The sequence below is a fragment of the Rhinoderma darwinii genome, chromosome 13 (assembly GCF_050947455.1).
Source record: "Rhinoderma darwinii isolate aRhiDar2 chromosome 13, aRhiDar2.hap1, whole genome shotgun sequence".
In the NCBI taxonomy this organism is placed as follows: domain Eukaryota; kingdom Metazoa; phylum Chordata; class Amphibia; order Anura; family Rhinodermatidae; genus Rhinoderma; species Rhinoderma darwinii.
Window position 1 is genome coordinate 13,620,527 of NC_134699.1, and position 11,684 is coordinate 13,632,210.

The 11,684-nt window shown below is 47.1% G+C and overlaps 1 protein-coding gene across 1 annotated transcript in view; it reads right to left on the reverse strand.

Annotated features, from left to right (window-relative positions):
• Positions 1-325: 325 nt before the first annotated feature.
• Positions 326-11,684, reverse strand: part of GDAP1L1 (ganglioside induced differentiation associated protein 1 like 1) — a 30,179-nt gene continuing 18,820 nt past the window's right edge. The window contains exons 3-6 of the mRNA XM_075846745.1: positions 11,153-11,326; positions 8,957-9,051; positions 7,580-7,694; positions 326-680 (exon numbers count right to left, since the gene is read on the reverse strand). Coding sequence (XP_075702860.1) covers positions 337-680; positions 7,580-7,694; positions 8,957-9,051; positions 11,153-11,326 — 728 coding nt within the window. The 3' untranslated portion in view covers positions 326-336. The remainder of the gene's footprint in view (positions 681-7,579; positions 7,695-8,956; positions 9,052-11,152; positions 11,327-11,684) is intronic.

Sequence of the window (11,684 nt, forward strand, 5' to 3'; positions counted from 1 at the left end):
CGTCATTTTATTACAGTGATGAATATCTATCGGAATGTTTGTCAGGGGACGGGGGGAGGGGGGATCTTTACGTCTATGGCCGCCTTTAGAGATTGTAGGGAAAACAGCCATTTAGGACATTTTTGATTGCGTCATTGATCTATTAATACTGCAACGGTCTAAATTTTTTTTTTTTTTGCTCTCTACAAAAGTCATTTGCAAATAGAGTCGTTTTGTTGCACTATAAGTGTTCTCTATCGTGGAATGTTTACATTAGCGTTAAGGAGATTTCATGGCGACGATTGTTCCGGTTTATAACACGTGGCACAGAGACATCAAACTAAGACACGCTAGTCATTAGATGTATTTCTTCTTTAAATACCAGTAGGCAAAATATCCCATCCCCCCTAGTGACCCCATAAGGAAAGATGCCCCGAAGAAAGATGGTGGTTTCCGTTTGACGAGGCGGAATGCGTTGGGTAAAACGGCTGACAAGAGAGTGGTGTGGATGTCGCCCAATACTCTCCGGAATGCATAGCGCTTCTGTATTCTCTCAAAGTAGGACTGTAAGTTTGGTCTGCTCCCATCTTCCCAATGTTTTTTGGAAAGTCCAAGGAACTTGAGTCGATGTAACGTGGCGCCCAAAAGGATGTCGGCTAAAGTGAACGTGTTCCCACAAAGCCATAGCTCACATTTCCGGCCTAGGTAAGAAACAGAATTATTATTTGCATTGTGATTGTGAGTGACATGTTCTTTTCTTCTCCGGTCACATCCAAAGCTAAATTCTGAATTTTGACGATTCTCCATTCCCAGAAAGCAGTGCATTCTGGGACCTCAGATGACACATAGACTTAAGCGGGTAAGTCATATGTTAGATTCCGAATAGCAACCAGCAGAATCTCTACTTTGGATGTGAATAGAGAATAATTTGCTATAACTCAACATTAGTACAAGACAAGTCTCCTTAATAAATGGTTTTTTTTTGTCAATACTTTTGACAACACTTATGAAAAATGTCAGCCACGAGTCAGGACTAGAGAAATTGTTCGGCTCTCTCCATAACTCCCATACACTATAATATAGAGAGCCTCCATTGATCTGTGATTTGAAATAGATAACAGGGGTCATGGGACTCCCTGTTTTCCGGATCGGCGAGGATCCCATACGTGGGACCCCCACCTATCAGGCGTTTATCACATATCCTGTGGATATGCCAAAGATGCTTAAGATGGAAATACCCCTTTAAATGACAAATTCCGCTCTGCTACATCAGTTGCATGCATAGGTATCCTGTATAGCCTGCAGTGACATGACGGAGAGTACAAATGTGAATGTACATTATTAGTACAGGAGGAGGAGCGGGTGAGATATAAAAAGAACAGAGTAACCGATATGACCGGCAAGGTCAAAATGTGAGAGGTGGAACGCCACTGTGGTAATGTAATACTACTAGATGTAATGTGGTAAAGGTACCAGAAGAGGGAGCCAGAGAGAACAGTAAAATACATAGACCAGATCTACTACATAGCACAGCCGCATAATTAAAGGGAACCCCTTACTATAGCTCATGGTCTTAAAGAGGATTTATCACAAGACAGACGTCTTAAAACTAAGGATCTATAAGATGCCCTAATAAAGCCAGGGTAATGGGTGTAGCTGCATCCATGAAGAGCTCCTCGAAAGGCTCCGATCAGGTGATCCCTGCTGGAACTGCAGAATGGCCAAGAGGTATCACATGGACTCATTTACACATAACTCACACTATGCTCCCGCCCCTTTAAACCAACTTTGTAAACAGTCTTGATTAAAAATCTTCTACCGTTTTGCGTATACAGCTCCTATGCATACCTATGTGTCTCTATGACTACAAACTACAAATAAACCCTGTGAAGTCTGACCCTGCAGTCATGTGAAACTCTCTTTTATTTGCCTCCTGTTATTAATAACCTACAGGCAGTAGAAGAGGGGGCAGGTGAAAGAGAGCGACACATGACTCCAGGCCATCTACAAGTCAGTCGTGTGATGTAAGGGTATGTTCACACGGCAGCGTCCGTAACGGCAGAAATTACGAGGCTGTTTTCAGGAGAAAACAGCACCGTAATTTCAGCCGTAATGGCATGTGCAGGCGCTTTTTGCTGCGTCCATTACGGACGTTAAATGGAGCTGGTTTTCCTTTTGACAGCGGGGCGTAAAAAAAATGACCGTCGGCACAGAACATCGTAAGACCCATTCAAATGAATGGGCAGATGTTTGCCGACGCTATTGAGCCGCATTTTCGGACGTAATTCGTGGCTAAAACGCCCGAATTACGTCCGTAAATAGTGTGTGTGAACATACCCGAACAGTTGAGTTCCAACCGTGTAATCTGAGACCCGCACCTATCTGCCGAACGGGTGTCCCCAGACCTTGTCCCGTCTGGTGAGATGTCCTCTGGATCTGGCCATTAGCGGATGCCTCACCAGGCGGGACGGGGTCTGGGGACCTTCGTTCGGGAGATATGTCTGGGTCCCAGAGGTGGATGTGGATATGCCATAAATGTCGGGAGACACCACCTTTAAGAAATGTATCAATAAAACGATCCGACATTCCATACCCTCACACAGTGTGGGGAGTAGTTGGGGGATGGAGGGGGTACGCGTCCAAGCTAATTACATCGAAAAATGCTGGAGAACGAATCCTAATGATACTCCGAAAAGGTCACATCAATTATTCATTAACGCATTAACGTGGGGGAAGGTAAAAGCAAATCAGGTAGAGAGAGAGTCTGGGATGTCTGCCTGCCGGTCCTGGATTTTAATCTAATATAAATTCTGGGTGTCTGTTTTAGAAAACCCAATTTCCATACACCCGATTAGTGAGTTCTGAGTTAATAGAGGGGGGTCCTCTTTTCAGGACCCTCATCTCTCGTCCAGAGTGTAGAGCGGTTATAAAGAGCGTCCCTCACTATGGAGGGCACATTGATATGAATGGACACTGCGTACTGCTTTATTTCTCCTGTGGTGGCGCTGCAGAGAAACCGAACACTTACTACCAGGTTTCCCCACAGATTTAACACATTATTGGGGTCCCCAGCTGTTGGACCCTTTGTGATCTGCTCATTGACAAGGAAACCTTCTCACATTTTGTCCAAAGAGCACAACCCCATTAATCCCAGTACATGTTTATATTTCCTCCTGTCTCCAATATATCTTTATACCATGTCTCGTTCTTTTTTATTTTTTCCTTTGCTTCTATGTACGTGTGCCCCACGGATGGCAGAGTACCAGTGGGCCGTTGTCTATCCCATCCTCAGCATGACAAGCATAGAGCATGTTTACCCAGCTCAACCTGGGCCTCTCAAGCCTTGTAGGCGCTGGCACCTGTACAGGTTTACCTGGGACAGATGGCAGCCGTAGGTGTAACTACTAGAGTAGAAGGCATTGCTGGTGGTGGGGGGAATTACGTCCAGTGTTCCCTATAAGGTGCACGGCCGCACGATCACTAAAGTTTAACGCCCGTCACGTGCGGATGCAGTGGCGTCACTAGCACCGGAGGATGCTCCGGTGCTAGCAACAGCCACATTCACTTGTATTTGCATGCTTAGGATGCAGATACGAATGAATACAATAGGCTGCAGGCCACGTTAGGCCTGCAGCCTATAAGGACGCTGAGAAGACTCCTTGCGCAGGCTGGCGTGGCGCTATCTACAGTGGGGCTGTGTGGCGCTATCTACAGGGGAGCTGTGTGGCGCTATCTACAGGGGGGCTGAGTGGCGCTATCTACAGGGGGGCTGAGTGGCGCTATCTACAGGGGGGCTGTGTGGCGCTATCTACAGGGGGGCTGTGTGGCGCTATCTACAGGGGGGCTGTGTGGCGCTATCTACAGGGGGGCTGAGTGGCGCTATTCAAAGTGGGGCTGTGTGGCGCTATCTACAGGGGGGCTGAGTGGCGCTATCTACAGGGGGGCTGAGTGGCGCTATCTACAGGGGGGCTGTGTGGCGCTATCTACAGGGGGGCTGTGTGGCGCTATCTACAGGGGGGCTGTGTGGCGCTATCTACAGGGGGGCTGAGTGGCGCTATTCAAAGTGGGGCTGTGTGGCGCTATCTACAGGGGGGCTGAGTGGCGCTATGTACAGGGGGCTGAGTGGCGCTATCTACAGGGGGGCTGTGTGGCGTTATCTGCAGTGGGGAGGCTGTATGGCGTTATCTACAGGTGGGCTGTGTGGCGTTATCTACAGTGGGGCTGTGTGGCGTTATCTGCAGTGGGGAGGCTGTATGGCGTTATCTACAGGTGGGCTGTGTGGCACTATCTACAGGGGGGCTGTGTGGCGTTATCTACAGTGGGGCTGTGAGGCGCTATCTACAGGGGGGCTGTGTGGCGCTATCTACAGGTGGGCTGTGTGGCGTTATCTACAGGGGGGCTGTGTGGCGTTATCTACAGTGGGGCTGTGTGGCGTTATCTGCAGTGGGGAGGCTGTATGGCGTTATCTACAGGTGGGCTGTGTGGCACTATCTACAGGGGGGCTGTGTGGCGTTATCTACAGTGGGGCTGTGAGGCGCTATCTACAGGGGGGCTGTGTGGCGCTATCTACAGGGGGGCTGTGTGGCGCTATCTACAGTGGGGCTGTGAGGCGCTATCTACAGGGGGGCTGTGAGGCGCTATCTACAGGGGGGCTGTGTGGCGTTATCTACAGTGGGGCTGTGAGGCGCTATCTACAGGGGGCTGTGTGGCGTTATCTACAGTGGGGCTGTGTGGCGTTATCTACAGGTGGGCTGTGTGGCACTATCTACAGGGGGGCTGTGAGGCGCTATCTACAGTGGGGCTGTGTGGCGTTATCTACAGTGGGGCTGTGAGGTGCTATCTACAGGGGGGCTGTGTGGCGTTATCTACAGGGGGGCTGTGTGGCGCTATCTACAGGGTGGCTGTGTGTCGCTATCTACAGTGGGGCTGAGTGGCGCTATCTACAGTGGGGCTGTGTGGCGCTATCTACAGGGGGGCTGTGTGGCGCTATCTACAGGGGGGCTGTGTGGCGTTATCTACAGTGGGGCTGTATGGCGTTATCTACAGTGGGGCTGTGTGGCGCTATCTACAGTGGGGCTGTGTGGCGCTATCTACAGGGGGGCTGTGTGGCGTTATCTACAGGTGGGCTGTGTGCCGCTATCTACAGAGGGGCTGTGTGGCGTTATCTACAGGTGGGCTGTGTGGCGTTATCTACAGTGGGGCTGTGTGGCGCTATCTACAGGGGGCTGTGTGGCGCTATCTACAGTGGGGCTGTGAGGCGCTATCACAGGGGGGCTGTGAGGTGCTATCTACAGGGGGGCTGTGTGGCGCTATCTACAGTGGGGCTGTGAGGCGCTATCTACAGGGGGGCTGAGTGGCGCTATCTACAGTGGGGCTGAGTGGCGCTATCTACAGTGGGGCTGAGTGGCGCTATCTACAGTGGGGCTGTGTGGCGCTATCTACAGGGGAGCTGTGTGGCGCTATCTACAGGGGGGCTGTGTGGCGTTATCTACAGGGGGGCTGTGTGGCGTTATCTACAGGGGGGCTGTGTGGCGTTATCTACAGGGGGGCTGTGTGGCGTTATCTACAGGGGGGCTGTGTGGCGTTATCTACAGGGGGGCTGTGTGGCACTATCTACAGGGGGGCTGTGGTGCTATTTACAGGGGGGCTGTGTGGCGTTATCTACAGTGGGGCTGAGTGGCGCTATCTACAGGGGGGCTGTGGCGCTATTTACAGGGGGGCTGTGTGCCATTATCTACAGGGGGGCTGTGTGGCACTATCTACAGGGGGGCTGTGTGGCGCTATCTACAGTGGGGCTGAGTGGCGCTATCTACAGGGGGGCTGTGTGCCGTTATCTACAGGGGGGCTGTGTGGCGCTATCTACAGGGGGGCTGTGTGGCGTTATCTACAGGGGGGCTGTGGCGTTATCTACAGGGGGGCTGTGTGGCGTTATCTACAGGGGGCAGTGTGGCGTTATCTACAGGGGGGCTGTGTGGCGTTATCTACAGGGGGGCTGTGGCGCTATTTACAGGGGGGCTGAGTGGTGCTATCTACAGGGGAGCTGTGTGGCGCTATCTACAGGGGGGCTGTGTGGCGCTATCTACAGGGGGTCTTTTTACTGTCTATTTTACTGCTGGACTTGTAATATTCTACTATTTAAAAAAAAGTTATTAAAACTCATTTAAAATAAACGTTTTCTTTTCTTATTTATTTGCTATATTAGCGTTTACTGGGGCTATTACTTTTGGTCATCAGATCGCCCACCATTGATGAAGACTTGCCCTGCTCCCCAACTACCCCACTCAGGATCTGCCAAGAATTAGAGGGAACATTGATTACGTCCATTGTTAAGGCTTTGTCCATCACACACATTTATGGCCTGTAGCTTGAGGGTAATGACCTTTGGGCCCGTCACTAATCCTTAGCATGGGCCCTGCATTTCTGACAGAGCATAATGGAAGTGCCCGCGTCTGCACAGCCACCTTTCAGCTGGAAGCGACGGACCAGGCACCCCTGTTCTTGGGATCAGTCGAGGTCCCAATAGTTGGACCCCAACTGATCACACATTTATGGAATATCCAATGGAAAGAGAAATGGAAGGATTCGGAATGATAGTAATTGAGTTAGCTGGAGAACGAGGCGTGAGGCGATGGATGAGGGATTTCAAAGCCCTTAGGGGTCAAGGAAGGGGGGGGGGGACACAGGAGACTCAATCGCTGCTGTTGGTGGTCATGGAGGTCGGGGCTCCATCCTAATGTTCGGTACTCGTTCATGCCATGGGTTACATATCTATGTGTGTGATCTGCACCACTATGTTCTTCTTGTAGGGCTCTGGTATTGCTGACTATGACCGCTGTGATCTTATGTTCGCTTTGTAATGAACAGGAAATTAAAGCAATCATTGATTTATTTTTGCCGGGTTCGGTTTGCTACTTAAAATGGTCTTTGTGATGGTCAATACATTGTCATCTTAAAGGGGATCTCCACTGGAATTATCTTCTGCCATGTCATTGTTGGGAATCCATTTTCTAAAATAAATGGGCAATGGGTCTATGTAAACCTCTGAAAACCCTTTGGGGCTTCCCTAAGATTTCCATCATTCTTATAGGCTCTAAGCTGCAGTACCAGACCCATCCCATGAACAAGAAATGGAGAGTATTTTTTCTAATGTTATACAGCCCCATGTCTGTTTTAGTAAACACTTGCATTCTCCATAAAAAATACAATTCTGGAGAATCTTTCCTTAGAACTCTGTCTTGTTCTGTTCCTCTGTTATTCCTCCTGGAAATGTATGAATAGATTGACAACTGGGAGTTGCTCTTGTCTATAGGGCATGTTCTTACACAGTATGACACTGTCCAATCAGCGCTGATCATGGTACACTTTGTAGGGACACATCCAACTGACGAATAGTAACAACAGTCCATTTATTCAAACATTTCCAGGAGGAATAACAGAGGAACAGAACAATGTTTCTTAAAGAAATATGGTGAGACCGAGAAGTCAGGCCATAGATGGTACTCTTCTTAGCACCGTACACCAAACCTTATTATACATATATAAAAAGATAGAAGTCCTCATGGATGGTATTGTCTTCTACAAAGAACATGGGAATATTTACCTTCATACTCAATGTTCCTCTTCTCCAGCTCAGCCTCTACCTGGTCTAAGACCATTGCAAGTTCAATTAGGATTTTCATTAGGTTGTTCACGTTGTCATGTTCCAGGATTTTCGACTTCAAATATAAATAAGAATATCAGCATTAGACATAAGGTGGGCCCATGACCATTGAAGACGCTATTATAGGTGGTATGGCAGGAATGTAGCATGTGGTTGGACAACCATGGGCCTTATTTAGCGATTTGCCATTAGATTGAAGGCGGGTGTAATATGGACAACTCATCTGGGTGACAACATAAATCATCCATTATATGTGGTTGGACAATTGGTCCGTAAAGGGGAAGGAAATGATGCACATATAAGTATAATATCATTATCAGCCAAGGATATACCAAGATGGTTATAAGCCAGTATCGGATGAGAAAGATCAACATCCCCCCATGTTCAGAGGATATCTATCAAGAGCCGGGCATCATGAATGATCATTTGTCTATTACCTCTTACCAACCTTTGGCTGAAAATCTCAGAATTGGCCACTATGGCCAACTTCTGTCTAATGTGTGGCCACTTTTCTTGGCATCCACATTGATGTTCCTCAAGAGAGTGGTCCATACAACTTTTCTACTAGGATGGTCATTCGGGGGTTATTTAGATTACCGCAGAAAAAGTATGTTCAAGCTATGGTTGAACTGTATATCTTTATAGCCAAAGGCGATATACCCCAACCAGTGTCTTAGGAATCACAAATGGCTCTCGGGTACCCAAATTGTGGCTCATACTTGGCCAAGAGTCACATCTAGAAGACCGTTTGTCTGTTAATAACAAGTGTGGCTCAATGCCACCTGTCATATCTGAAGGTGGCTCTGAAGTTAGAAAAAGTTACAGACCTCTGGCCTAAGGACAGGGACGTATCCTCCGGAGCCGGACTGCCCAGAAGACCTTACAATGGGAAGATGATGATATTACTCATCCAAATATGTGAACGTGTCCAATTTGGACATCTCATACATCTTCTTCATTGGAGTCAAGGACTTTGGTAATTTATGGGCTAAGACCAAGCTGTTAGGCACACTCTTTATTGTCACCAGGTTTAAGGTGAGTCGTTTTTGATGACACTGGTGATGACTTGGAGTCCGCAGATCAGGCTAAAGCATTTTATGGTTCCTTCTGAATTCATGTAATACATTGATGCCCTGGGACTGCCGGAGCAAGAGCCTCTTCACTCTGGCTAATAGAGGGGGTCCCAAGCCAGCGACTTCAGTTATTGCCTCACTATGGCCTAATAGGACATACAGAAAGGGGTTGCCCACTTGCTAACCCTCCATAAATGTTGTCACCGATAAGGGTATTGCATGAGGGGATGATTAAATAACTTACCATGAGCTTTTTGTGTTTGGAAAGGTATGGCTCTGTTAATTGAGGCTCTTCGTGGTCAAGTTTCAAGAGTTCGGTGGTGGCATTGGCAAGGTGCCCTGAGGAGTTAATGATACAGAATTGAATATTTCAATTGAAATTTCCAAAAATATCTATACCTTTTCCTAAAAAGAACCTTTCAAGATGAGGGGAAAAGTCAAGTCAATGCACGACAGGGCACATAATGAAATCAATGCTTGTCCATCACTGAATGAACGAAGTCAAAACTGCTTTTGGTCTTACCATGAGAAGGAGGTCTTGTGTAGAAGATTCCTTCACTGCTTGATAAACATGCCATAAGTGTCTAGGGAATTACCACTTCTCTGGTTATCTGAGAACTTCTGGATATTCTCACGTCCCAAGTGGGCAGCATCATTAAAATCATCTGAATGGTCACAGAGGAGTCATTGGGATGATGTTTTTGATCTATGGTTACCACATACAGTGAAGGAAATAAGTATTTGATCCCTTGCTGATTTTGTAAGTTTGCCCACTGTCAAAGACATGAACAGTCTAGAATTTTTAGGCTAGGTTAATTTTACCAGTGAGAGATATATAAAAAAAAAAAAGAAAATCACATTGTCAAAATTATATATATTTATTTGCATTGTGCACAGAGAAATAAGTATTTGATCCCTTTGGCAAACAAGACTTTAATACTTGGTGGCAAAACCCTTGTTGGCAAGCACAGCAGTCAGATGTTTTTTGTAGTTGATGATGAGGTTTGCACACATGTTAGATGGAATTTTGGCCCACTCCTCTTTGCAGATCATCTGTGAATCATTAAGATTTCGAGGCTGTCGCTTGGCAACTCAGATCTTCAGCTCCCTCCAAAAGTTTTCGATGGGATTAAGGTCTGGAGACTGGCTAGGCCACTCCATGACCTTAATGTGCTTCTTTTTGAGCCACTCCTTTGTTGCCTTGGCTGTATGTTTCGGGTCATTGTCGTGCTGGAAGACCCAGCCACGAGCCATTTTTAATGTATTGGTGGAGGGAAGGAGGTTGTCACTCAGGATTTGACGGTACATGGCTCCATCCATTCTCCCATTGATGTGGTGAAGTAGTCCTGTGCCTTTAGCAGAGAAACACCCCCAAAACATAATGTTTCCACCTCCATGCTTGACAGTGGGGACGGTGTTCTTTGGGTCATAGGCAGCATTTCTCTTCCTCCAAACACGGTGAGTTGAGTTAATGCCAAAGAGCTCAATTTTAGTCTCATCTGACCACAGCACCTTCTCCCAATCACTCTCAGAATCATCCAGATGTTCATTTGCAAACTTCAGACGGGCCTGTACATGTGCCTTCTTGAGCAGGGGGACCTTGCGGGCACTGCAGGATTTTAATCCATTACGGCGTAATGTGTTACCAATGGTTTTCTTGGTGACTGTGGTCCCAGCTGCCTTGAGATCATTAACAAGTTCCCCCCGTGTAGTTTTCGGCTGAGCTCTCACCTTCCTCAGGATCAAGGATACCCCACGAGGTGAGATTTTGCATGGAGCCCCAGATCGATGTTGATTGACAGTCATTTTGTATGTCTTCCCTTTTCTTACTATTGCACCAACAGTTGTCTCCTTCTCACCCAGCGTCTTACTTATGGTTTTGTAGCCCATTCCAGCCTTGTGCAGGTCTATGATCTTGTCCCTGACATCCTTAGAAAGCTCTTTGGTCTTGCCCATGTTGTAGAGGTTAGAGTCAGACTGATTCATTGAGTCTGTGGACAGGAGTCTTTTATACAGGTGACCATGTAAGAGCTGTCTATAATGCAGGCACCAAGTTGATTTGGAGCGTGTAACTGGTCTGGAGGAGGCTGAACTCTTAATGGTTGGTAGGGGATCAAATACTTATTTCTCTGTGCACAATGCAAATAAATATATATCATTTTTACTATGTGATTTTCTGTTTTTTTTTAATGTAATCTATCTCTCACTGGTAAAATTAACCTAGCCTAAAAATTCTAGACTGTTCATGTCTTTGACAGTGGGCAAACTTACAAAATCAGCAAGGGATCAAATACTTATTTCCTTCACTGTATGGTATGTCCACACCTGAACTAATAGTAATATAGGGCTCCCCTTCCTACCTTGATACTGGTCATGAATGACTTCTAAAGGACTTCCTATTCCATTTATAAAATGGCAGCCAGTTAACATGGCCACTTACGGCGAATCTCAGCGGTGGCGTACTTTGGGATCATGGAATCTATGGTGAGCTCCGGGTGAAGAATACATCCGTGAGTGTAGGCATCCATTGGCAGGCTCTCTAGGGTTTCTCTGTATTGAAGGACCCTGGAGTGGAGGAGGCTTCCAGCTTCTGGTATTAACTGTGGAATAAGTTCTGGAAGGCAAATACAATACGAGTTATAACAAAGGTCCCAAACCATCGAAATCCAAAGTTTTCCCATTTAAGATCCACCAGGTGCTCTTGTAATGAGTCCTTCCCTAGGACAGGCCCCGTTAAATTAAGGTTGAGCCAATCAAAAGCGCAAATACGGTGACACCTACACAGTGACCCTCTTGCTGAAAGGCAGCACCCATTATTAAAAGTAGCATATGGAACATTTTGGATACTTTTGAAGCCCATTAAGTAAATGCAAGAATGCCCCCACCCATTAGGGCAGTATCCCATCAATATTACATCATCGGTGGTCTGCAATGCTGCCCAAGTAATTAGACATCTCAGCTACAAAAATTTG